The sequence below is a fragment of the Fundulus heteroclitus genome, chromosome 13, assembly GCF_011125445.2.
Source record: "Fundulus heteroclitus isolate FHET01 chromosome 13, MU-UCD_Fhet_4.1, whole genome shotgun sequence".
NCBI classification, from domain to species: domain Eukaryota; kingdom Metazoa; phylum Chordata; class Actinopteri; order Cyprinodontiformes; family Fundulidae; genus Fundulus; species Fundulus heteroclitus.
The window spans coordinates 12,425,842-12,453,654 of NC_046373.1; the positions used below are offsets into that span (position 1 = coordinate 12,425,842).

At 42.4% G+C, this 27,813-nt stretch overlaps 1 protein-coding gene across 4 annotated transcripts; it reads right to left on the bottom strand.

Annotated features, from left to right (window-relative positions):
* Positions 1-2,370: 2,370 nt before the first annotated feature.
* yrk (Yes-related kinase) lies at positions 2,371-27,662 on the bottom strand. 4 transcript variants are annotated; one of them, XM_036145072.1, is made up of 14 exons: positions 27,143-27,260; positions 21,713-21,764; positions 15,890-15,933; positions 15,334-15,582; positions 15,079-15,181; positions 13,608-13,706; positions 13,318-13,421; positions 13,025-13,174; positions 11,020-11,184; positions 9,049-9,228; positions 7,592-7,668; positions 7,329-7,482; positions 5,723-5,854; positions 2,371-3,544 (listed from the first exon to the last, which is right to left on the bottom strand). In XM_036145072.1, exons 4-14 carry the CDS (start codon positions 15,557-15,559, stop codon positions 3,336-3,338), a joined length of 1,599 nt encoding a protein of 532 aa, XP_036000965.1. In that variant the 5' UTR covers positions 15,560-15,582; positions 15,890-15,933; positions 21,713-21,764; positions 27,143-27,260; the 3' UTR covers positions 2,371-3,335. The 4 variants fall into 4 exon arrangements, with proteins under 4 accessions (XP_036000965.1, XP_036000964.1, XP_012716954.1 ...); XM_036145071.1 differs by lacking the exons at positions 21,713-21,764; positions 27,143-27,260 and adding an exon at positions 27,566-27,662; XM_012861500.3 differs by lacking the exons at positions 11,020-11,184; positions 21,713-21,764 and adding an exon at positions 10,439-10,594 and having other exon boundaries at positions 27,143-27,261.
* Positions 27,663-27,813: the final 151 nt, after the last annotated feature.

The following is a 27,813-nucleotide window of genomic DNA, read 5'->3' on the forward strand; positions in this document are numbered from 1 at the left end:
GCACAACTGTAAGAAGCCAAGAGGCCCGTGGTAACTCTTTACCTGACTCCGCCAGATAGATTTGCTCCGCATATCCATCTGGAAACCTTCCGTTGAAGTGATTTTGGGAAGGGGCGAAAATACTGGTCAGCTGATTGGCCTATGTTGGTGATAGACGGGCCAAATAAACCAATCAGATTCGTCGTCGCTCAGTTACGAGCGACGACGAAAACACAACCACAAGCCAAGCTACTCTTGCTGCTGCAAGTAAAGGCTCGTTAGCTCAGCAAAGAAATACTCTGTAATTCCGATAAAACTTGCTCGATAGCCGCGCTAACGCTAGTTTCATCGGCTGAAGCCGCCATGTTCTTTAGACTGAACTGACGCGCTTCCCGTTGCGTCACACCTCAACCCGCCTCAAAGCCAACGCTGATTGGACGTTCGTTTGGTGAACGGCTCCAAATTTTCTTCAACGGAGGGTATCCAGACTGATCTGCGAGTGAAACCTTGAAACCTCGCGAGATCAGGATGGTCTCACGAGGCTAGGTAACTCTGGGGAGGCTGCAGAGATCCACAGCTCATGTGGGAGAACTATACTGAATTAATTAATTATGGACGTTGTCTGGGAGGCCAATCAGTTATGCACTCCACAAACCTGGACTTAATGGAGGGAAAAATAAATATTTTGTTGATGAGAAGCCATAACAAGTGACAAAGAAGCATTAAGAAGTATTGCAGGCCATTTTGGCTCACATGTAACATGTGGTGGAAAACCACAGCTGCACATCACTGAAGTCACCTGCCTTGAAGCTTACTGATTTAATCAACTACAAAACTGCAACGATAATGTTCATGACAAAGAATAGATTCGTTACCAGGCAATTTAGCAAAAACTGTTCAGTGACAGAGAGGGTCGTGGTTTGAGCGGCGAATTCAACTTCAAAACACATTGCGTCTGGTTAAATATGTGTATCTCATACTGTGTGGTGAAATTATTGAACAAAATAATGTCATTCAGTTCAAAGGTGCATACATACAAGAAACGTGTGTTCATTCGGTATAAGGAAGAAGACAGATTGCATTAGGTTGCAGTATATTATATAACTCTTAGTTATCAATGTGTGTAGTTATGTGTGTATGCAGCCCTCCACAAATATTCATGTAAAGTATTTTTGTAACATATTTTCGGTGGTAATATGCACCTCGTTAATATACATTTCTACAGCAATCATTGCATGGTCCATTTATATAATGTAGATCTGTGCATTTTATCGTTTGTGTATTGATCTAATACAATATTTATTAGAACTATTACATATAGGGACATGTATTACTGCAATCAATCATAGTGTGACAAGGACGTTGGAGAAGTTTTTACTTCATCCCACTCTTTTTTCGAAGGTATTTTTGTATTTTTTCAGTTTTATGGGATGTTTTTATTTATTGTTTTTGCTCAAAACTTTAGATTGAAATAAATAAACAATAATTAATTATTTACTCATTTTGAAGAGATCATCCTCAGAGTAAAAAAAAAAAAGAAACATGGTGGTGGCAGTATCTTGTTGTGGGGATTCTTTTCTTTAGCAGAGAGGGGCAAGCTGGTTAGAATTGATCAGGAAGAAGGATGGAGCGATGAATACGGGACATCGTGGAAGAAAACATGTTAGAAAAGACGTGACTGGATAGGAGGTTCACCTTCCAAGGCAATGACCCAAAGCGTACAGCCAGAGCTGCAATCGAGTGGTTTAGTTCAAAGGGTCTTAGAATGGCCTAGTCAAAGTCCAGACCTAAATCAAATTGAGGATCTGTGGACTTGAGATTGATTTTTGTAGATATTCTCTATCCAATCTGATAGAGCCTGGTCTATTTGGCACAAAGGAATTGGCAACAATTTCACTTTCCAGACATGTCAGGCTGAATTTGCGACTGCAGTTACAAAATACGTAAATACACAACACAGTTTTCTGACTTTTTTAATGCGTCTCATAATTATGAAGTATTAGTAATACAAAAAGTAGATCTACATACCAGTTTCATTATTTGAGAGAGAATGGAGCTAAATTGGGGCCCATAAGCTCCATAAGAGAGGTTGTTGTAATGTAATGCGTCAAACCATTGTTAAAAATGTCGCTTCGAAAGTTGAAATTTATTTTCCTTTCTTTTAATTAATTCAGTTTAACGTCATAATCGTCTGCCTTCAAATAAAATTCCCATGAAATAATCGGGTTCCTAAAGTTTATTTACTCATTGACAGTCAACAGCTTTCTATAACAGTGATTCGTTCTTTTAAGTTAGGATGCATTTTAACTATGATTTTCCAAAAAAAAGAGAAAACTCAGTGGCGAGGCTTTCCGGTCCATCTCCAAACATGCACAATTAAGAAAAATCCACTAACCTTGAAAAGATATCCGATCTTTATTACAATAACATGACAACATGAAGGTTACAGTCATGGGGGGAAAAAAAATAACGATATAAAAACAAAGACCACTTAAAAGACTATTGCTTCATATTCCACTGCCAGAGATTCTTCCTCTTCATCTTTTCTAACCCTCCCACCTTAAAGGATGATAACTGTATACATATTTATTAGATATAGCATGGTTTGTAATGCGCAGATACATTTCCGTTAAATCAGACTCATTCAACGGGACGATTCATACGTGAAGCACATTCCTTACTCCTTCCACTTTTAGCGCAGCATTAAAAGGCACTGGATCTAATATCAGACCTTTCTGAAATCAAAAATCATAACTATATATTGAAACCAGACGTCTGCTCAGTTATTGCTAAAGAGAACATCTTTTTTAAATATCAGGGCGTGATCTGGTCAGATAAAGAACTGTGAGGTTCACCCACAGCTGCATGAGCTTCCCTGGGACGTGCAACTTGTTGCAGGCGGGGCTCGTTTAGCATCGGCACGTTCGTCACACAGAAATCAGTCAATCTGATGGCATTCTCCTCGCAGAAAAAAGAAATCAAAGGACCTGGAGAAATCTGGCAGCTGAACAGATCATGCACCCACTGGACTCCCTCAACCCACCCCTCAACGCGAGCATCTACATTTTCTTTCAGTCGCTTGTTGTCATGGTTACAGAGTAAAGCAACATCACTGCAAGGCCGGGCCAGGAGAGCTCCAACTCCTCAGCATGGATAACTGATCTGCTCTGAGCAGGAGGCGGCGATCAGCAACCACAACAAAGGAAATGTCAAAAGTCATTGATATGTTTCTTCACGTGAGGACGCGCGGATCAAAAAACACCGAAGGCACAGATAAATGCACGACTTCAACATTGCCCGTCGCTGTATTTTTTTTATGCTATTTAAAGCGCCACATCTGCCCGACGGGATCCCGGTCACAGGTTTTCTCCGGGCTGGTACTGCGGCTCCGTGGCGGTAAAGTAATCCTCCAGGAAGGACTGCAGGTACTCAAAGGTGGGCCTCTCGTCGGCCTCCCGCCTCCAGCACTGCAGCATCAGTTCGTGGAGCGAGGCGGGGCAGCCGTGGGCACCTGGCATTCGGTAGCCTCTCTCCACCTGCTCCAGCACCTCACGGTTGTTCATGCCTGAGGGGGAAAAGAGCAGAGAGCAGGAGATGGAGACCAGGAGTTGGATTAGACTCTAAAAAAAAAAACAAAAAAATGCAAAATATAAACACAAACATTGGAATAAAACTGCAAGAACTCGAACGATAATGGGAAACTGACAAGAATGAAGGGCTCAGAGGTTTGTTAGAGAACATCAGTGAGCAAACAGTATCATGGAGACCAAGGAATGGTCAGGGAGAAAGATGTGGAGACGTTTAAAGTAGGTTTAGGTTATAAAACAACATCCCATACTCTAAACATCCCACAGAGCTCTGTTCAGTCCCTCATCCAGAAATGGGAAGAGTATGGCACAACGGTACACCTACCAAGACATGACCATCCAGCTGAACCAAGGGTCTCCAACATTTACAAGCTTACGTGCTTTTGCATCTTTTTATTTGAAAATATTAAAAAAATATATATTAAAAAAATAAGCAATGTCTGGACAAGATTTAATATAACTGAGTAATGTCATATTTATGACAACTAAAGAAGACAGAAATCTCATCAATGGAAGTTATACGATCCTAAATACACCAATATATACACCTTTAGAGTACCTTTGCTGTGGAAATTACTTTGCAGATGTACAAGGGAGGCTAGTTTTAGCAGATCTTTTTTCCTATATTTCTACATAAAGGCATCAGTCATTTGTGTATAACTTTTGCTCGAAGTCAAGAGCCACGGCGAAGGGCCCAAAGAGCCATATGCAGCCGAGGAGCCGCAGGCTGCAGACCCCTGACCTAAACCGACAGGCTGGGCAAACAGAGCATTAGTCAGAGAAGCAGCCAAGTGGCCCGTGGCAACTCTGTAGGAGCAGCAGGGATCCAAAGCTCAGGTGGGACAACTATTAATCATAGACTTCACAAATTTCTCCTTATTAAAGCATGGCAAGAGGAAAGCTGCTGTTGAGAGGAAGCCATAAGACGTCCTGTCTGCCATAAGTCATGGAAGAGTACACAGCAAACATGGATGAGCCCAAATATGAAGTTTTTGACCTACACAGAAAACACTAAAGTAAACCCAAAATTCTGGCTGTAAAATACATCCGAAGCCGGTTCCAGAAAGTTTTGATTCAGAGTAGCTGAGCACATTAACAAAACACGTTCAGGTTTTTCATTGTTGAAAAAAAAAACGTTGAAATCCAAGCATCCTGTTTGTTTCACTTGAAAATTATGTGCTTGTTTGTGCCGTTTTCTGAAATAAAATCCCAATAAAAGAAGCAGAAGTTTTATGTTGTGAAAAAAAAATGTCAAAGGTCAATATTTTTTTCAAGGCACAGTACTATTAGCACATTTCTCGTCTCAAATGCCTTCCTCTTTTTTACCGTGCGGCTGACCCTCAGGCGGACAAGTGACACAGAGCAGAAAAGAAAGGTGTGGAACAACGCTGGGGTGTTCCAGGTGGGTCAGCAGAGACGTTCACCGGCCTGGTAATACGGCTCGTACAGACGTAGCGCAGCGATCACAGGTATACCTTTAAGGTATTGTTTTCCTGGTCAACAATTCTCTCTCCTGAGAAATCCTCCTTTACATCATTTGAACAACAGCAGCAGCACGCGGAGTGAAAAGAGATTATTTTTAATATTGTTTTCAAGAATCTCCGCCGTGCTCGCTGGGTTGGAAAAAAAAACAAAAACACAACGACGGAAAGTGCACAACATACGATCCCTTTAGGATAAAAACATTTAAAGAAAAAGAAAAACATAACTTGCAGAAAAAGGAGGAAAGAAAAGAAATTGATCAAGTCTCCAGAAAGAGGACTGGGAAATTAATAAATCCTGTTTCTACCTCTCACACCAATTTTTCTTCCTGTTTTAGCAGATCACCAAGTCGAGGTGTAAGGTTTCAATAACATTTTGCCTGCGAAGGAATTGCATAAATTATCTCACTTATTATAACACGTAAACTCAAGAAGCCTCAGGATCTGCTTGCTAATTGGCACAGTAGGGTGGTAGTTGCCCAAGAAACGAGTACCCCTCCTTTTACCGTAAGTTCTCATCCACAAGTGAGGAAGTGCTTAGGCTATGAAGTCTCCAGCAGAGTGGCTCAGTAACAAGGTTTGTTAGTGTGAAAACGCACAATGGCTGCCTTTGCGTGCACAAACCAAACATGTTCGCTCTCTGAACCGATGCAATCAGCAGGTCTGATCAAGTACCTGGGTAGGGCACACGTCCCTTAGTGATGAGTTCGGTCAGCAGGATGCCGAAGCTCCAGACATCTGACTTGATGGTGAAGCGTCCATAGAGTGCAGCTTCTGGAGCCGTCCACTTGATGGGGAACTTCGCTCCTGAAACCATGGTAACACAGTCAGGATGTGTGCTCGCGCAATTAGGATGGGTTAGGACTAAAAATACAGACACGCAGACTAAACTAATAACTTTGTACTGATGAAGCCTGGATCCTCTTTGTTTTTGTCACACACACACACACACACACACACACGCTTTCTTTCAGTTCTAGTCCAAAAACATACATCCACTTGTCGTGGACGAGAATGTCATATTCATTTCGGGCTTTAATTATTTAACTGAGCTGCTTGCAAATAATGTACAACACACAACTTCAATACATTAAAAAAAAAAAAAAAAAAAAAAAAGAGTTCAGGAACATTAACATATTTGGCATTGCTTCTCTGCCATGGATCTTCACAATTCATATCCAATCCAATATAGGCATATTTGCTATTCATCTTGGGAGAATTGCGTGAGTTCATTTAAACATTTGGGTCTATGTCTACAATTTCAATTGGTTTGAAGTCAAAGTTATGGGAAATCCATTCAGAAAGGTGAATATAGGCCTTTCAAAACAAGTTCTGATGGATGTTTGGGATGCTAGTCCTTTGGTTTTCTCCACGTTTCTGCCATTTGAACCGAGCTGTCGCCCTAAGATGAAAAGAAACTGCCACTAAGACCTAAACCGATCCCAAACTGTAAGGTGCTGAAACGCCAGCGTTCGCTGTCCCCCAGCCAAGCGAGGCCTGCATCACTGCGTGCTAAGCGGTTGGAACAGAAACCCGTTCTTCAACACAGATATTTTTAACCTCGACTGAAACGTGTCTACGTGCACAGGCCAAATGCTTGGCAAACTAAAAACGTTTTACGGTCCGACGAGACAGACACTGAGCTATTTCCCTACAATGCCAAGAAATATGATTGGAGGGGTCAAAGAAGGCTGTGGCAAACGTTAAGCACGGTGGTGATTTCATCATGCTGAGAGGCTGTTTTGCTGCTAGTGATACTGCTGCATTGTGCTGAAAATGGGTAAAGCATTCCACTTTGTCCTTTAATTTCCCCTCAAATCAACATCTAGACTTTGTGACCCTAAGGGAATAAGGTTGGAGAGGAAAACACAACCGAGGGGTTGCCGTTAAAAGAGCATTTTTGAGAAAATTGTACCAAAAACATTTACAATGTTGTCAATTGTATTCCTATACGTTTGTGTCAATGGCATTTACTTCTAGGGTTGATGTATAATATATGCAATCCGTATTTGATGTAAACATCCATTTACAACAGATGTCCAGATATTAGTGGGGTGGATTTATATATTTGGGCTTTTATGTGTAATTTATGCCCTGGTGTAAAAGAGAAAATCTACAATAAATGAAAACTTGCGCACCTGATTATTGTTTTTATAAACACTAATAAAACTGTATGTCCACACTTCAAAAAGATTGGCTCAAATGAATAAAAAAAAAAAAAAAAAACATAATGAGTGCACGTCTGCCATAAAGTCCTAAACCTCATGTCCCGTTCGGCTACCTTGTCTGGCTGTGTACTCGTTGTCCTCAATCAGCCTGGCCAGGCCAAAGTCAGCGATCTTGCACACCAGATTGTCTCCAACGAGGATGTTGGCAGCTCGCAGGTCACGATGGATGTAGTTCATCCGCTCGATGTATGCCATCCCAGCTGCAATCTGCACGTCGAGAAAAAAAAAAAAAAAGAAAAAAACAACGTGCTAAGATCTGCAGTGGAGCTAAAAGCCTCCCTTCTGTCCACCGCATGCTGTTTGACCCGAACTTCACCTGTGCTGCCATGTCCACCAGCTGAGGCAGCTTCAGGTTCTGCCCTTCTCCGTCCTTTAAGAAGTCCAGCAAGCTTCCTAAGAGACAGAATGCGATGGTGTGTATTAAAGTAGAGAGGAGCCTTTAAATGATAGAAAAGATGGTCGCTTATTAAAGCACAAGAAGATGTAGTTTCCTACATCATTTTTAAAGTTTCTGGTACTAATTTTTGACTTTTTATGACATTATTGAATGAAGATGGGGTCATTAGCGGGGGGTTTATTCCTTTTTATAATATATTTACATCTTGTGTAAACATATACAAAGGGGGGATTTAAAATAAGTTTTTAGTTTCGATCCCTGCGTTTACCTATCTCTATTTTTATTCCACCACAGCACAATGATAGTTCATTCTTGACGATATTATCCTAGATCTAAAACATTGGGCTACATGAGAGGGAGGGAGGGGCAGAGAGCGCGTGGGAGGGAGGGTAAAAGACATTTATAAGCAGGCAATCTTCTGTAAGTGCGACATAATTTGTTTACATTTTCAAATTCTGCACACTTTTTGTACTGTCTGAAAAAGTGTTGCATATGCACACTTCCTTTTCTGTCGTACCATTGAAACCAAAAATTGTGGTGTGTACTTCTTTGTCAAACATTATGCAGATCTCTTTTATGTTTGTGCTTCATCTTACCTCGCCTATTCATTCCACTTGTCCTTCTTTAATACCTCTAAATAAAATCCAGTTTTTTCTGAGTTCACATAATCGGAAAACAGAAATCTAATGCCGATTTAAAAATGTTTTGGCAGAGCAAAGATCCTAAACTTAGAGCCAGGGATATAATAGCACAGTACGATGTAATGACACTGTGCCCACCTTTAAAGTTTGACACATTTTCAAAAAGGTTGGTAGAAGTCGATATTACAAGTGGGACACTCACAGGTTTCTCATCAACCTTGACTGCATAATCCAACATGGCTGCTTTTGCACATAAAACACGTTTCTTACAAAATAACCCACAAGATTAGGCTAGATAGACTCGATATTATAAGATTAATATGCAGTCTTCTTAAGAGAACGTGTTGCTGCAGTGTTTCAAGGTACAAAATAAAGATAATTCAGTTTTTTTTATAGTAGTTAGCCTGGTCAATGAGTATATTATTTAGCAAACCCCAGGTGGTTTTCCAATTTAAAACAGTAAAACAGGTGTGATGTATATCAGATTTTATAACACACATCGCTGTTTTACAGTTGTCCGCTACAGTCGTGCGTTTGGTATTCTCAAAGATTTCACTGCATCCCTCTCAGTTTTGTTAACGATCCGTCTCATATAAAGAATAAAAAAAATAAATAAAAAAAGAAACGCAGCATCACTTCAAACGTCTGACGTCAGAACGGCTTCCACCCGCTGGGATGGAAGCCGCTCAAACCCACAATATGTCACCGCGGTGACGGTTTTACTCAGCCCAGTACCTTGGCTCATGAACTCCGTGATAATGTAGATGGGCTCCTCAGACACGACGGCGTAGAGCTGCACCAGCTTGTCGTGCCGGAGCCTCTTCATGATCTGAGCCTCCTCCAGGAACGCCTCGGGGGACATGGTTCCTGGCTTCAGAGTCTTCACCGCTACCTTGGTGGTGCCGTTCCACATGCCTGGCATACAGACGAGTTGATGTTAGCAGGCGAACAGAGAAGCCGGCACGAACGCGGGAAGAGGCTTGCCGTGCAGGCACGTTTACCGGTTTAGTCTGTTCGGAGCGATAGTTGCGTACAACATGCAGCACGTATGAAACGAAACAGTAACGGGGGGTGGTGATCTGTTACACGTGGTAAATACTGATGCGTGCACATTATTGCTATGTCGGAGGGCAGGCATGATGTGAATTAGTGAGCAGAGGGAAGACAGATGAAGGGTGGTGTGTCTCGATTTCTTACTTCAACAAAAGCAGAGCCTGAGTCACAGTGTCAGTCAGAAGTATACACACACACTCTCATTATGGGCATGAATATCACATGAATTTAGGGCTTTTAGAGACACATTTCAGCTGCTCTTTTTCCAGGGTGGACTGATTATGAAAGCAAACGTCTTCAACACCGCTGTTTGGGATTATTGTAGATTTGACCCAAACTGGTTTGAGCTATCTGGAGCAAGCCAGGAACCACCAAGTTTAGCTCCAACATGCTGGGAGCCTGTTTCACTGCTAGCTCTAATGCTCCACGGAGCAAAGTGGACAAAAGAGGGAAGATGGATAACCCTTTTTATCACCATCTGGAATATCCACAACATTAACCCCCTTACAAATTTTGCGGTCTATCGTTTCAGATTAGAACTGTGGTCAAAACGTTTGGCTGGAATAGTGCAGGGATCTTGTAAAAAGCTACGAATAGGTTGCAGTTTCTCTGCAGCTTCATACAAAGCATCTATCCAAATATTAGCAGGGGTTCTATGCATACATTTAAACCGCCTATGTCCTGTACTCTGCACACAAAAAAAATGGTACAAATGTGTCTTTAAAACCCTAAATCTGAGTGAGATTGACGTCCCTGGTGGGTGTATGTAAATTTCCGACAGCACCGTACACGGGGGGGTGCTCAGACAACACCGGGAAGAAACCCTGTACAGCTCAAAAGATATGTCAATACACTCATATTCAGTTACTGAAAACGTCCTGGAGCTTTGACTGGTATTGATTATAAATTTGAAGGCAATGATAATATGTGTCCTCTAACGAGGAACAATACAGTGGCTTAAAGGAAAAATGCCCAACTAGACCCTGAACACAATAAACAATGTTTGCTTCACCTATTTTTTTTTTCCTCCTCTTCATCACTGATTTTTAGAGGTTGCCTGTATCAGTCTCACCCATCCAGACGTCCCCGAAGCACCCCTGTCCCAGCTTCCTCTGCATGGACAGTGTTTCCCTCGGTACCTCCCAGGCGTCCCGCCCAAGGCCCAAGGTGAGAGGGGTCGAGTTGGGGCAGGCCATGGTCAGGTAATAACAGAGTCCATCATTAGATCCTGATAGGAGGAGGAAGGAGGGTGCCAGAGATGGTAGAAAAGAAGGTTTGGTGATGGAGGATGGGAGAAGTCAGGGTGAGGATGACAGGTGGGAGAGTCGGTGGAAAGATAGGAGGGGGTGACAAAGGGTGATGTGAGTTTTAAATGCATGCGCATGCAACCGCAGGAGGATTAGGAGAACAACTCAGCACACCTGGATGTGGAACACAAAGTCAGGTTCCTCTGCATGAGGCACCCACTTCTGCAATTTTTTCATTCAACGGGAAAGTGTGCTGGCGTGCAGTTTTTACGTCAAGAGATGTTTATTTACGCTTCATTTCCAACCCATAACAAAAACCTGTTGCGGTTCTACATTTTTTTTAATACAGGTGTGCATCTGTTGTCATCTCCCTTCTCCCCCGTCAGCGAACCCCCAACAGTCCTACCCATCCAGACTTCTCCAAACTGGCCGTTGCCCAGTTTCTTAATCAGCTGGAGAGACTCGCGGGGAATCTCCCACATATCCTTGGTCTTCACCGATAAGTCGGCCAGCTTAGGCATGCCCCTCTTACAGCTGCCCATCAAACGGCAGCACAGTCCCGCCGCTCTCTCTGAGACAGAGAGACGGAGAGGCAGACAGACAGACACACAGACAGAAACACAGACAGAAACACAGACACGCACACAGACGAAAAGAAATATGGAGAAAAACAAAGCAAATGCAGAGATAAAGAAAGGACAAGACAAATGCAAGTTAAGCAGACATTCAAAAGCACAATATAAACAAATCATATAGGAAGCAAAACTGTGCACAAATATGGCAGAACCACCAAGATGCGGCATAAAAAAACAAAACAAAGGACACATATGTCAGGATGCATACTGAAGAATGTGCTCTAGTACCAACATGGACCACTAGGGGGCAGGTTTACCCTTACAGTGACAGAAGGAAGTGAAACACATTATGCCATCCAAACTCTTCTTTCGTCTTTTGGTAGTTTTTAATTAAAGGCAGAGCTTACGATGTTTGATTTATAAATTCCAGAATATCTTCATTTGTCCAAACTATCTTTACCTTTATAGTGGTTGTCTATGGTCACATAAAAGTGCAAACAAGTACAAGCTAAGAGCAAAAAGCACTGGCAAACAGACGTACGTAACAGTTCCTTGCAAAAGCATTCATGTAGCTTGAAATTTCTCACATGTGATGCTACGTCCATCTGAGATAAGGAAATGGTTAGAAGAGAAATTAGGCGAGTGCGCCGGCTGCGCAGGAGCGGCCCATGTACAGAGGCCTCGATGCGGCTGACCTAGCTTCAACTCTGGCCTGCAGTCCTTTGTGCATGCCCCCCCCCCCCACCCCCAATTCCTGTCAGACTCCTTTTAATAAAAGAGCCACTAGTGCCACAAAACCCACCCCATAAACAGTGAATTTGGGCCCAGATCTATATAAAACAGATGCTCATGGATTGTCTCTATTTTAACTGAACAACCCTAAACTATACAGTAAAACAAGCAAAGGTCTTACTCCCCCTCCATCTATTCATTATCTATACCTGCTGGTGCTGTCATTGTAGAGAGAGGTGGGGTCCCTGCACAGATCACCAGTCCATCACAGGGCTAACAACAATGCACGCACATGCTAAAATATATAGATAGATAGATAGATAGATAGATAGATAGATAGATAGATAGATAGATAGATAGATAGATAGATAGATAGATAGATAGATAGATAGATAGATAGATAGATAGATAGATAGATAGATAGATAGATAGATAGATAGATAGATAGATAGATAGATAGATAGATATAGATAGATATATATATATATAGATAGATATAGATAGATAGATAATATTTTTCTGTTTCTGAAATTAAATTAATTGTATTGTAAAACTCAAAAAGTTTAAAGTATAGAACTGATTGGAAATTTGGTTAGATTAAATAAAGCCGTGTAAATGCCTGGATAGATAGATTATTTAACAATATAACCACTTGAAAAGAGCCAATGTTGCTACGGGCAGCCTTTTGATCTTTCTCCCCCTATCTGTTGTGCTTATACTCCTGCTTGACGTTGTTTCATGCGAGTAAATTAGCCAAGCGCAGAGCGAGCTGCGTACCGTAGTGCTGCTGAAAGACATGTGCGTTGAGATAAGGTTTCAGTTGGGCTCACTTCAAGCTCATCATGTAGAAAACAGTATTGATTGCTTCGAAGTTTGCAACAAAGTGTTCTCCACGCATGCGATCATGGACAACACTAGAGAATAAAACACACTAAAGGTCACGGCAGTAATTTGACAACATGTGGAAGAGTTCAAGGGGTGTAATAAATACTTGTACCGAATTATATTGACATTAAATTAAAGCACTATATCGCTGTATTAAGACAGTGAAACTGGAGCTTTGACAGGCCATCAGGAAGGAGGAGGACTTTGCCTGCGTGTTACCTGTGTAGTGCTGTACCAGCTGCTGAACAGTGTCGAACTGCGACCTCGTGGTGATGTAGTAGCCACCGTTGTCTAGCTTGCGGATCTTATAATGCTTGACGTGTTCTCCCTTGGTGTCGTCCCAGTCACGGATGGACAGAGAGTAGGCGCCTGTACGAGGGGAATATGGAGTGTAAGGTGTGGAAGGGCCCGGCCGAAGTGAGCGTTTCACAGAAGAGTTGAAGGCTGTTATATTTTTTTGACCCTCTTTAAAGAGGCGGTGCGTAGATGCATTGAATGTTTTGCCTCCTCACCTTTGGTGGTCTCACTCTCTCGTATGAGGAAGGTCCCCCTCTGGTTGCCCTGAGCCAGCAGCTGTCTCTCCGCATCCTTCCTCCCCATCTTCCCAAAATACCACCTGTCACCATGAGAACACCGCACAGGTGACCGGAGTAACATCACACATCACTTGACCTCTGCTTTCACACTACATGTCAGTCACTGAGGAAATCTAAGGCCTAAGCTTAAAGCGCAGCACAAAAAAAATAAATAAATAAAAAGCTGTCAGTGTTGTGTGTATTTTAGTTTTTCGGTGCAAACTCACTCCTCGGCCTGTATGGAGTCAACCGGAGCTACATAATTGGAGGGGATGTATCCTGAGTTGCCGGTGTTCAACGAGCGGGCTTCCCACCAGTCACCCTCCCTGTAACCAAAGAGAATTTATTAAAGAAAAAATTAAATATGGCTGGATAAGAAGAAGGAAGAAAAAATAAACATTGTGTAAATTGGTTTGAGATTTCCAGAGCAGGACAAAATGCAGCCGCTGAGAGCGGGAATGCCTTTTTTTCTCTTGTTTATTTATTTCTCTAATCAATGACATTTATTCACAATGGGAGCAATTTAATGCATACAAAGAAGTCATCTGAGTGAGTTTAACACTTTGAACATGGATCAATTTAACTTTGACAGAACTCAATATGCTCTCAGCTCTTTGGGTAATTGTTATTTGTGGCTGGAGTTTTTTTTTTTTATGTGGCATCTGCAAGCATTAAAATGCAGCTAGTGCCGTCTACATATGTTTACACCCTTTGACCTGGTTGCTTTAAATGGCCACATTAGAATTAGAGACTGCAGTGTTTTTTTTATTGGGGTTTTGTGTCCTGGACCAAGACAAAGTAGTGCTTACTTGTGAACAGCAAATAAAAGTATGCATAATTCTCCACATTGTTTAACAAATAGAAATAATATAAACAAATCTAGGTGGCATTTATTTATATTGAGCTCCCTCAGTCATCGCTTTGTAAAACAACTTTCTGCTGCAGTCGCACCTGCAGCTCTAAGTCTGCAACATCGTCGCACGGCCAGGAATCATTGTCCATGTTTTAAATTTAAATTAAGCTCAGTCAGCATCGGTCAGATGGCTCAATATCCAAGTCTTCAACCAGGTTCTTGGACTTTGACTTGGTCTTTCTAAAACATTAATAGATTTTGGTCTAAACCATCACTTCCTGGTGGCCTTTGCTTAGCTCCATCCAACCCCACAGCATGATGCTGCTACCTCCATGCCTCACATTGGGGGTGGGGCATTCCCTGCTGATGTGTTATGTTAGTTTTCCACTGCATGTAGTATTTTGCATGCTTACCTGACCAGATCATTGCAAGCTGGAAATAGGGGGCTTGTGTTAGTATTCATTGACTGTCTTCCTGCCACTATCAAAAAGGCCAGATTTTTGGAGTGCACGACTATCAGCTGTTCTGTCACCATTCAGGAGGATCAGCCACACACACAGAGGGACTCTGTTTACTCATTAGGTGACTCCTGAAAGCAGCTGGTTGGATTTTATGTAAAGGTTTCAGATTAAAAGGGGTCGGGTACAAATGCACGTCACACATTTCAGATTTGAATCTGTAAAGAAAGCCTCGATGTGCGCGTATCGTATCGCCTCCCTCCCACTTCACAGTCTTACTCCGCTTGTGTCGGGCTCTCAAAACCAAAATCCCATTTAAACAACCTGGAGGTCCGGGGGTGGAGAAACAAGAAATGTGGAAAAGTTGAAGCTGTCGCTCTAGCTCACGTGTTGTTGATGATTTGGAACTTCTCTCCTTTCAGGAAAGTGAGGTCATCTTCAGTGCGCGCGTCGTAGTCGTACAACGCTACAAAGAGAGTGACTCCACCGCCTGCAGGGACACAAAGCAAACGCGTCACCGCAGGGACATCCACACACACACACACACACGAGCATCGCTCACAGATTAGAAAACAGATACTGCAAGAGAGGGGAGAGAAAAAAAAATCATCAAAGGAAGAAGATGATTTCTGTTCTGCCTACCCATGCCGCCAGGCCGGGAGTGTGCGTTGGTGACGGGGAAGACAGACGGGGACGGGAAGGGCTTGTTGAAGTCTGGGATAGTGGGGTCCGGACAGTAGCGTCCCTGGGACAAACCTCCACACATCCCTTCTGCATTGTTTGCAGACAGATCAGGAACATCTACTGTTGCTGATGTTGCTCCGAATGATTTGCCGGACTTTTTCTGCTTGCAACAGGTACACCCCATAATAACCAGCACAGCGACAGCGTCTGTAAAGACAAGGAAACATGATTTTTTTTCCCTATTTCTAACATATTTTCCCTACTTTTACACTTAATTTCTCTGCAGGTTGATAAAAAAACACATAAAACAAGGGGTGGGGTGGGGGGGGGGGGTGTCTATCTGGCTCGTCACTGTAATTAAATGAAATACTGGAAGCTGACGTGAAGTGAAAGAAACTCGCATTACCAACACGCAGGGATCAAAATAGCCACAGAGAACTGCAGAGGGAGAAGTCACAGGGAGGAATTATTGGTAATGTAGGAAGGAGAGGTTCGCTTTTTTTTTTTTTCTCACCTGATGTCTTCCTCTGTCAGATCATCTGTCAATCACCATGGCCACTGGAAAGAAAAGAAAAGAGGGGAGGAGTTGAGTGACGGAGGGCTTGAAGGGGGGAGAGCAGGCAGAGAACTGGAGAGAGGGAACTGTAGCGGCGAACATGAGAGAGAAAAAAGGCTTAGGAGCAGTAAAGCATGAGGAAGCTGCTGAGCAGAGAAGTTAGAAAGAAAAAAAAAAAAAAGATTGAGATAAGGTTAGACAGAGAGAGATGTGAGGTTAGCCACTTCCCCTTTTTGCCTTGCAGTTTAGACGCTATTGACTTATTCTTTCTGGTCAACAGCTATGTATACGTGCGCGTGTGGATGTTAGGGCTTGTGGCGAAACAAGCCTTCAAACGCGATCAGAGGAGCAGGGGGGACGGACGCAGAGCGACTCGGCCTCGGCCGTGTGTAATGGCTTTGACAAAGATCGTTGTGTCAAGGCCCCGACTTCCAGTTTTGAGCAAACCGCTCCGTTTCGGCAGAACACACGAATAGCGAAAGAAAGGGAGGGAAAAAAAAAAAAAAAACTGACGATAAACCCACGAAGAGGAACAAACGTACAGTAAAAACCGCGAAACGTTTCATTTGCGAGCAGAAGAGCAGGGCCGTAAACATGAAGCGGGCCGGCTGGGGAAACATTAGGAGTCCGCATGAATAGAAATCCAGGCGTGTGTGCATCCGACCACCAGCTGCTGGCTACTAGTAGCCTGAAAATTTGCATTGAGAACAAGATATCAGTGCAAATGTCCTGTACTTATTATTATTATTATTATTATTTACATGCAGCTGCACATTTCACAGTAATCTTGTTACCGAAGCAGGTCAGTTCTTCGGCTACACAAACCCCAAACAGAGATTTTTTTTCTTTCTTCCTCCATCACCCACTGACTGACTTTAATAGGTTGCAAATAAAGCTAGATTAACACAAGTGGACTGCTTTATGCCCATGGAAATTCCTGCCTTTCACCATTTGCCTCGGCTCAGCAGAAAAGACGTCTCGTTTGGCCGCCGTTAAGTATCACTTCAAGGTTTTGTAAATTAAACTAATTCAGCAAAAAGATGTTGCCCTATTATTAGTGTGAGGGCAGACATGCATCCTAAGTACTTTTTTTTCCTTTTTTTTTCTTTTTTTTTTGAAGATTGCTAACGAATATAAAAAGCAGAAAGACTTCTCTCGTGGGTTTTATATATTCTTAGTGTTTCAGAGAGAAAGGTGAGAAACAATAGTGAGGAACGAAAACTTCAATTATAGGTCAAGTTATTAAAAGATGAACTTGCAATTAACCTTTTTATTAAGCCCATAATGTGACATACTGTTGTTGTTTTTTTTTGTTGTTGATGTCAATGTCCTCTCGTGAAGCACTTTGGTCAACGATGCTGTTTTTATAAATGTGCTACATGAACAAAATTGACATTGACAACAGTTCATCTCTAACTATCTTCATAGTTTATGCAATCCTGAGAAAAGTATTTGCTCTGGATTTGCTTTTTTGTCACACTCTGGTTATCAAACAAGCATCATATTAGACAAGATAACTGGGCCCTAATACAAAAAAAAACATTATTTCCATTATTATTTCAGCAATTAAGGAGAATCAAGACCATCTAATGTAACCTGGCCACATGTGGAAAGTAATTATTGCCTAAAGCTAATCGCTTGGGCCGCCTTGGCTGCAGCAGCTGCCAACAAGCATTTAAGACGACTGGGGACGAGTGTTTTATGTCTGTCGAGGGATTTTCGTCCACTCCTCTTTGCAGAATTGTTTTACTTTAGCCACACTGGAAGGTTTCCACGCATGAACGTCCCTCTTGAGAGCATGCCACAGTATCTCAATCAGACTGGACTTGGACTAGGCCACCCCAATACATTCTATTGTTTAAAACAATGCGTTAGATTTAGACCAGATGTAACGTAACCAAAATGTTTCATTTTTATCTCATCGACCTACAGAACGTTCTCCCCAAATTATTGAGGATCATGCAGGTGTCTTTCGGCAAATGTAAGACGGGCCTCTTTTTAATTCAGCAGTGGATTCGGACTTGAGGCTCTCTTACAGAAACCACTTCTGCTCAGTCTCTTTCTTATTATCTATTCATGAATAATGACCTTAACTGAAGCAAGAGAGGCCTGCAGCGCGTTAGATGTTCTGCGTTGTTAACTGTGACGTTGCTTTTTGAGATCCGGTAGTCTACGCTGTGTTGTAACGCAGGTTCTTTAACCGTAAATGTCGGACCCAAACTGCTTTTACTATTTCCACACAGGGCCAAGTTGCTTTAGATAGCTGTTTGCCCTTTAATAAAGGAAATAATAAACTGAAAACTGCTCTTTGCATTTAGGCAGGCTGTCTGTTTGATTTTAAAGTGCCTTTTGATCTGATCTATTTTAGTGTGAAAGGAGTGTGTGTGTGTGTGTGCGGCTGGGGGCTTTTATCGTGATCTTTTGATACAGAATTGATAGTAAAAGCTACATCCTCCTATTAAACACAGGAAAACAGTCTGTTCAGTTAACTTTTCAAGATCTGTTCAGGTCAAACCAATTGGGTCTTTCATAGAACTGGCAACCGTTTTTACACGGATAGATAAATTATGCCGTAAATGAAGAGCAGAAACCGCGAATGGGGAGACAATCTCTACTTTAGGGTTTGAATATTTTATTTTAGGATCATCTGGCCGTCTTCTATCTAGATGAAGCAAGACAGTGTGAAAGATATCAAAATAGGATGGACTTGGACCAGTCAGAACCTTAAAAATCCAAGAATAAAATCTAAAGTTAATCCTGTAAAGCACCAAAGCAAGAGGCCGGCAGGATGAGGCTCTAGGTTAAAGGCGTACTGTTTCTTGTTCCTGTTGAAAGATGATGAAACTATGTTTCTGCTTGGTTAAGTCATTTTCCTGCTGTAGTTTCTCTCTTGTTAATCAGATGGCACTATGCATGGCTTGGTTTAAAGGTCCAAGCTACAACAAAAAAAACTTCCTTTAAAACATTTCTACGGTTCAAAGGCTTTTTAAAAAGACTGCAGGAAAAAAACATCCCAGTGCGATCAGAACTTGCTCCATCTTTAGAACATGTTGCTTTGGACTGCTGGTCAGATGGCTGAAAAAAAAGAAACAATTACACTTTGGACTTGCTAGTAAGGACCACAGAAGAACAGGGTGGAAACTAACGAGGCCCACTGCATCGAATAATCAGCCAGCTATTATCACCTTACTACACTTGTGTAACTCTGACATCGACAAGATTAAAAAAACATAAAACAAAACAGAATTTAGCAGGTGTTTATTCAGAGTTTTTGTGCGAGTCTATCTGTACCTAATGACCAATATGTGGCAACATTTTAGAAGCGCTGCTGATAAAAGTTGCTTTTTCTGTTTGTAGAAGAGCAATTTCATCATTGTATACATATTTTCTTTAAATGCTTGTGTTATTATGCCGTGTGGTATTTTTACACAAGGAAATTCCTGCTTTTTTTTTTTTTTTTTTTTTAAAGTCCTGCCTCCAAGACAATATTATTTTTAATTCAAAATCCTTAATATCTTTTTTAAATTTTGGACTCTGAAACCAATAAAGCTGCAGCTGTTCACAGAAAAACAAACCAACAGAAACAGGCCAGGGTTGCCACAATGACATTTCTTGATGCAAAAAGCAACCAGAGAGAGCCTATTTTACCACGTCAACACACAAACGCTTGACAAATTCAAGATGAAAAAGTATGTTCTCCACCTGCAGACCTCAAAGTATCAACACTGATGCTTCAACCATATAGAGGGAAACGTCAGGTGACAGCACAAATGTACTTTTCCGCCTGTGTGCTAAATGTAATGTATGGTAGGAAAAACAAACAATGCAGATCACTCTGAACACACCGTCCACTTCATGAAGCATAGTAGTGGCAGCATCATGCTGTTGGCTTATTTCCTTCCAGCAGAGACGGGGAAGCTGGTCAGAGACTACCATGCACAATCATGTGAAGCTTTGCGCTGCTCTTTCACTTTTAATCCAGACAAAATACATTAAAATTTGTGACTGGAATGCGACAAAATGTAAACATGTTTTAAGAGGTGAGTATTAAAGAAGAAATAATCAGTTTCTAAAAGGACTTAATGGTGTTTAAAATGCATTTCTAGTTTATAACCGGTGTGATTTGCTGCATTGGTTTTGGCAGACCCCACACATGAATCTGATTAACGCCTGCCAAGGGGTCTGAGATTCTAACCTGCAACCTTTCAAGATGACTAACCTCCGGGCTGCAGCCAGCCCACCTTACTCAGGAATGTACCGGACGGCACGCAAAAGCAGAACAATACAAGTTATGGCAGAGACGGAGGAGAGGGAAGAGGAGTCACACGTTTACTTTCATTGTGACAACGTGTCGGCTTCAAATTCAGTCGACCCGCTCAAACAAAAAAAAAAAAAACAACCCTCAACGTTCTTGTGAAACCTCGCAGCAACAACAGCTGTTTGGGGGCTACATCCCGCAGCACAATTCACGCGCACATACGCAAGCAAACATTGGTTCGATATCAGGCCGGCCATCGTGAGAGTTACAGGAAGTTAGCCCTGTTAGTGTTTCCTGTCCACCCACCCCTCTGATGCCCCCCCCCCCTCCCCCTTTTCCTGGAAACTGAGGCCAGAGTCCATCCACATATACACCCAAAGCAGCTGCAGAGCAGCAAAAACACCCAAAACACACTCTTTCCTCTCCGCCGCTGCTCTCCGCTCTCTGCTCGAACACCTTCCCCGTTGCCTCCATCCACTCCTCAGAGGCTAACCTCTCTCTCTCTCTCTCTCTCTCTCTCTCTCTTTCTCTCTCTCTACCAAAGCGCAGAAAGTAGAAGTGACAGAGAGACCTTTACACTTTTACCCTGTCGGCCCTCTGCCCTTTTCTGATGAAACACTTCTCTTTCTGCTTTTCTGGGGTTGGCAGATGACCATAAACAGGTGTGCTATAATAAAAGAGCTGCAATCACACGTATTCTGGGAAGTTTTTTTATTTATTGTCATTGTTCGCCAGTGGGTTCCTGTTAAATCTTCTTGCCGTTGTCTTGTTTCCCTCCCTCCGCACACAGAAGCCGTGTTGATTTATAACCAGCCGATCTGAGGCCCCCCCCCCCCGTCGGAGCTGTTCACATGCCAGGTAGCAGCTCACCCCAATACACCTAATAATAAGCACTGAAGTTGGTGGTGAAAGCTACCAAATGACAGATGTACAAGGGGTGCGAGTGTGTGAGTGTGTGGGCGTGTTGTGGTGTTAGCGATGAGTGGTAATGTGGGGGGTTGCACAGTTTATCTGGCTTTGAGCATCACACACGATCTGACTGTCTGAGCTTATGTTACTTGTTAACCATACATGACAACATTGCCAGACGGTGAAGGATGGACGGCAACTACAGCTAACTTTGACTTTTAAGACGTAAACGCAGCACTCAAAAAGTGCAATAGTCGTCCCCCCCCCCCAATATACGCTGATGGCGTAGGTGAATGTTGCAACAAACGGCGTTTTGGTGGCGACGCACGGGTCTGTAAAGGAGCTTGTTCCTGTCCACTGTGCAAACAGCCTGAACCTCCTGTTGCAGACTTGCAGCTAACGGGAACTTTTTTTTATAGCAACTTGTTTGTACATAGTAATAATTAGAACAACCAGCAAGACAGAGGCTGCTTCCTCTGTTGGTGAGAAGTACGATGCGCCGCTCTGATAGCGCCGACTGCACCACAAACAGGTATTATTTAACAGACATCAAAGTGCTCTGTGTGAGTTTGACATGTGACCTTTTTTCATGGTTTATTGTCTAACCTACATACCCCTACTCTTGTGTGTCGATCTGAAGACGAACACAGTTTCCCAGTTGGCTGGCTAAAAAAAAAAAAAAAAAACAGAGAGAGAGAGAGAAAAAATAGCTTTACTGGAAATACCAAAGAAAATGACTACATAAATGGTGGACTTCCGGAAAGAGGTGACTGCATTGAATCTTTCTCCCTCCGCTTGAAGCACGCTCCGCGCTCTAGTTAAGTTATAATAAACTTTATCGCGAAAGCTGCGCGTTTCATTTAAAAGGCAAACCATCAAATACAGCAAGGAAATAAAAGATTATTAGGATATAGTCAAAGTATTAGACAGTAGAAGCAGCATTGCGAGGCTTATAATATTTAAAGTGTAAGTAAATATCACACAGCAGGGAAAAAACCTTCCCTGTGAATAAAGGTTTTAAATGTACCTCAAGTAAAAATACTTCACATTAGCAGATATCAGAGTTTATAGCTGCCTTGTTGCATCCACACCCTAGAATGAAGTGTGTGTGGGTTTCTAAAGGATGGTGGACCAATAGAGGAGTGAGAGATCAGTGTCCTGCTCGGGTTAGATGTGTCCATGCCTGAACTGATCGGATTCACACAAACGGGTCATTAGCAGGCTCCTGTGGCGATTTGACAATGTGAATCAGGTCTGTTTGGAGCAGAGGTCTGCAGGGCTGCTGCCCTTCAAGAACGGATTGGTGCACCCCTGCTCTGAAGCCTTTAAAGCTTCGTTCACCTGAATATTTATGGTTTTTTTTCTCCTGTGAGAAGCTCTACCTTATTTGTTGCAGTGAACCTGGTCAGTTCCCATTACCTTTGTCCCAAAACTACTTCTCTGTTATTGTTGCCGCATGCTTTCACACTTTGTTGTTGTTTTATAACAAATAAAGCATATTTGACACTTCCGCTACCGTGCTTTGGAATGGCATTCGGGTGGTATTGGTCCGACCACGAACCGTGGTTATGTATTTTATTTGTAGAGTGGTACTCATAGTTGTGTTATCTGTTCAGGCGGAGCATGCCATCCGTAGTAGTTTGTAGCTTCAAGACTGGCCTTTAAAAACACTTTTACCTTAATAAGAGGGACTGGTGGTGCTTGGGCAATATTATGTTACTCTCTGCTTCAAACAGCCAGAAATATATCTAGTGGAGCTGACAAAATCTGATTAGTAGTACTTTTAGGAACGATATGATGGAAAATCTTAGCAGGGTGAGATAAAGATTAGGGTGATGGAAAGGAGGCCTTCCAGAAGCAAACCTGCAAGCCTGCAAACGGCTGGTCAGCAATTATAAGAAAGGTTTGAGCGCTGTATTGTCAATAAAGATTTCTCCATTAATTATTGAGAAGGTTTTAAATAATTTTCAACTTTTTTGACTAAAACGTAACTTAAAACTGTTTTTTTTTTCTTATTTCCTCAAAAACTTGTTTATGTATTTTTCTATATTTTCCTACAAAGAGAAAATAAAGCAGAACTAAGTAAAAGAACAACAATGCAGCTCAAAGGTAAAGGCGTCAGACACAGGTAAAATTTACTTTGGAGAAGACAACATGCACATTCACACATATGGTGATAAGGACGCCATTAGATTATATAAAGCCCCGTAAAAAAGAAGCTGACATATCCAAACCAACATGCAGCATAAAAGGATCCCATATTTTACGAAGCATATTCTCTCTATTGTGTAGCTCACTTGTTAGGTAATCTGATGACACATATTCAGGTACAGCCATTGTCACTGTCCCTTAAATGGGGCTTTGTCTGTAGTCCAGTTCAGAAAGATTCATTTCCTAGCACAGAACGCACACATCCTGTAAAGTTGTTTTTCGCATTTCTTCCTGATGTTGGTAGCGTACAGCGTGGATTGCATTCAGGAACGGTAGAGAAGATCTTGTCTAATCCACCTTTTATTCCAACTAAAAACTGCTGTGTTTTTTAACAGGACCAAAGACAACAAGTGAGGTTACGCACCTCCGTTTTACACAAAGGGCAGAGCGGAGAAAGGTCTGAATTAAATCAATGACGTTGACAAGGGCCTGGTCACTGATCTCCAAACATAGTTCAACATGATTTCTTCTCTTTTAAAGTAGGCTCCTTTTGCATTGGGCCATTTGACAGGTTCCTGTCTGTTTTTCCGGCTCATAAATATATAACTGAAATAATTCAAAGCCAAACTCCAATTGAACATACTCTGATACATTTGACTCATTCTAAGAGGCTCCTAAAGGCAAAGAACCCTTGAAAAAGCTCCTTTTTGTGTGTTTTCATTAAAAAGGGAACGTTTCATTCCTTCAAAAAAATAATTTCAAATAATTTCAGTAAAATTTAGAACAGTCCAGTTTAGTTTGAACAGTCTGATTATTTTAGATTTGGAAGGAGTGATCATCAGATTCAGCATCTATAACAATAAAGGTTGAATAACTTTTTAACCATTTTTACCCATTAGCTGTATTTTCTTACGTGTCTATATTCTCTGCAGCTATGCCCTAATTACTGGCCGTGTAAGTAAGCGCTGAAAGCCGATAAATAACTTTTCTTTCCACTGGTCTTGGTACCCACCAGGCCGTGGCGGGCTGGAAGGGGAACCATGTTGCCCATTCACCGTCATTAGCAGCCGGGCTATTTCCCCATCGCTGACGCAGGAGCACATGAAAACTGTACTGAAGAAGAGCCGTGGAAACGTGACTTTCCACTTCAGCACCACAGCACGTTAACTGGCCGATTTGTTCACCGCGAACAATGTAAGGAAGCAACAAAACTCGGGCCTGAAAAAACCATTCGCATTCTGTTCATTCTACATAAAAAAAATAAAAAATCACAATAACATCAACCCCTCCATCACCGTCGTCACTCTCGCAAACATCCATATCCAAATGACACACCCTTTCCTGCTCAGTGGACTGCAGATAAGCTGCTCCCACAGGGAAAATTCCCTTCAGTCTCTCTCTCACACACACACACACACACACACACACACACACACACACAACACGGGTCTTAAATCCGTACTCATTTACTGGTTTCTGCCTAAAGGCTCCGTCCATTACTTTTACCACCCGTCCTCCTCGTCTATTTTTATTTTTTTTCCCCCTTACCTTTTGTGCTCCGTCCTCCCGTTCTAACTCTGCATCATGAGCAGGAAACTCAACAGGATGCAGAACGCGAGTGGGGCAGGAATGATAGGACAATGGGAAGCAGGCTGTCACTGAACCCTCTCACACACACTCCAGCAGAGGGGAGAGGGAGCCGGAGTTACAAGGGAACAGTGGAAAACTAAGGCGTCTTGGCCGTCGGGATGTCCTGTTTCTACATGATGTCATCGCGCCCCCTGAGATACAGAGGCCAGAGCCGGATTGTTGCTAGTGATTCTCAGAGGGTTTTTTTTTTTTTTTCTTCACACTGTAAGGGATCAAGACTCATTTCCCGAGTAATCTCCATACCTTGTGTCATATTCAGCTCCAAAGCAGGTGTTTTAAAGCCCTTGTGTTGAAATTCAACTTGTAATTCTAATTCGTCCTCTGGCAGAAAATATACACAAGACCTTTTTCCTTCCTGCCTATTGGCCTGAGGCTACAGACAGGAACTGACCCTGTAAAGAAACAGGAAGTGATGGAGTCCGGCCCAACAGTGGGTTTAAGCCATCAAAACTCTCAACGTTTCCTCACCACCTTTAAACTTTTTAGAGTTGCGAAACGAACGCTTACATGGATTACAAAACAAAAAAAAACCGACGAGGACCAACAACCTGCGCAGGCCAAACAATGTTTAAGTGTCAGCAACACTTTTTGATAGATGGCTATGTGTTGAGGAAACAGGCAGCCCAGCCTTTTCCTCTAGGTGGTTTCCTGCGGGCATTTTGGGCTGAATAATCTTCTAAAAGAATATCTGCGACAGAAATAAGACCTTGCTGGAAGACTTGAGCAACTTACTCCTGTCATAAGTGTGCAGCACGTTTTGCATCCTAGCAGCATCCTCCACAGATCCGCACAGTGAGATTATGTAATTTGGTGCGTTTTTTAATTCTCTTTGGTTACAAAAAAAATTAACTCTACATCAGGGGGTCCTCTAGGAAGTTTTATAAACGGCAGCCAGATGGAGGCCACTAATAATACGGAGGTGGCACAGAAAAACGTAAAGCTAAAACTGAATTTCAGGAGCTTTTTTTTTTATATATATATAAAGGTTTAGTCACGGGCCAATAAGAGATTGATGCATAGCATTTACACAAAAACTGTAAAAAGAAATAAGCCAATTGCTTTTATTTAAGACAGAGAAGCCACAGCTAACCACAACGCTATTACCGTTTTATTACTGTTATCAAAATGTTGTTCTCTTTGGTTCTGGTTCATAGATCTGAGTGGTCAGTAGGACTGGAAAAGCGCTATATATATTCAGTCTATTTACCATTTAAACAAAAACAGAAAACAAGCACGCTACATCTAGTAGCAGTTTTTAGATACCAGTTGAGTTTTGTGAGTTGAAATATGCCCAATCCGCCTAATTTACTTTCTTTCAACCAGCTGACTGACAGTGTGCAGCACTAGATGGTACACTATGGCGGGATCCAGCCGGCGCCTCGCTACGCGGCGGTGGCTGAACCTCAGGATGTGTAAGTTCACATTTTTGCTGTATTTAATAATGTGGAAATCTGTTGATGGGATTTCTTTGAACCTTCCCTCTTTAGCTTCTGCAACAGCCAAGTGTTAAAGATGGTCAACTTGTCGACTGCTGTCTGAGCTGAAGCTGCAATGTTGGGCTCATTTGGAGAGCGGGGACGGGTCTCAGTGAGGGACATTCACAAAGAAGCACCATCGAGGATTAAAAAAAGCACGTTTATAGAAATAAATGAACCAGTGACCAAATAAATGCAGCAACTCTTGAAAACTTGTTCTTTCTTCTGTTAAATATGTGCATTAAAAAAAAGTAATCTGCCACTGCCACCACCCTGAACACCCACCTCCCCTCCCCCCCGTGGGGACAACGCTTTTCACAGGTTGTGGCAAAACTCTCTGAAGTAAATTCCACTTTTTTTTTAAAACCCTGCAGCGCTATTTCCCAACAACATCCTCTGCGGTAGCTAAGCTTTCTGTCCATCACGAAGTGGAGGAACAAGTACCCTATATGACCGCACTTGATCAACTTCAGACAACTGCGTCCGAACTTCCCTTTATTCAAGAGACAGACAAAACCTTCCTCAGTTTTCACATATGTCATCAAAAAAATTGACATAGTGAAAATGTGGGAAAGTAGAGTTTACGTGCTCTGTCGGTGTCATATAAATACTTCAGCGCATTATTAAAAACACACACACAAGAACCCAATGGACAACTTACAGCTGTAAGTAGCCTAGTGTGTCATCTTCCTGTGCTTATTCCGCCACAGTTTACAAACACTTACATACAGCATATGCGGTTAATGGATTCACTCCGTCTGTACGTACCAGAGGCAGAAGAGGACGTTTCACGCGGCGAATCCAGGTGTGGGTGTCTGGAGACAGGGGAGCGAGGAGAGAAGTCGCGCGCTGCTTCAGAGCGCCGTGAAAAGAAGGTAGAGCGCGTGCACCGAGGACCAGCCCAGAGGGCGGCGCGCGCGCGCGCGCAAGTGGACCCGTGAACACTTCATTCAGCGGAAACAATAAGTTTTAGTACAATTTCTAACAAAAGCGCTCCGTTATCTGTACCGCTGGAGAGATGTGGCGCGCCTAGAACATCTATTGAAGACACCAGAGATGGTTGAGAATTTTAAACCGGGTCTACGGAGCGGCGGCGGCTGTTTTCGGATAAATAAACCAAATCTACGTCAAAGTTTTAAATTGTTCGAAAACAAAAAGGTGTGTGCTTATTAAAAAAAACAAATAGCTTACGTTTCACTTGTGAACTGACAGCCGTGCTGAGTCAGCCTCAATGCCGGGTTGATGTGCAGTTGCAGCTCAGATGCGACACTTTGAGCGGTGCGAAAGACAGGAAGAAGACTGAATGAGATGTGTGACATCCGCAACAGAAATTATACGCATGCACACCCAAACAAACACCTAAACTAAAAATAATTGCTTTACGGCATGTTTCTTGACTGTAGTGCTGTTAAGCAAATTTCAACTGTGGTAAAATTGCC

What these genes read in the sequence shown, in the direction of transcription:
- yrk (XM_036145071.1), bottom strand. Translation starts at nt 15,559, where the DNA reads ATGGGGTGTACCTGTTGCAAGCAGAAAAAGTCCGGCAAATCATTCGGA. An exon ending in TGGTGGACATGGCAGCACAG is followed by an intron (nt 7,483 to 7,591) that starts GTGAAGTTCGGG and finishes CTCGACGTGCAG; the next exon opens with ATTGCAGCTGGGATGGCATA. An exon ending in GGGACGTGTGCCCTACCCAG is followed by an intron (nt 3,545 to 5,722) that starts GTACTTGATCAG and finishes TTTCCCCCTCAG; the next exon opens with GCATGAACAACCGTGAGGTG.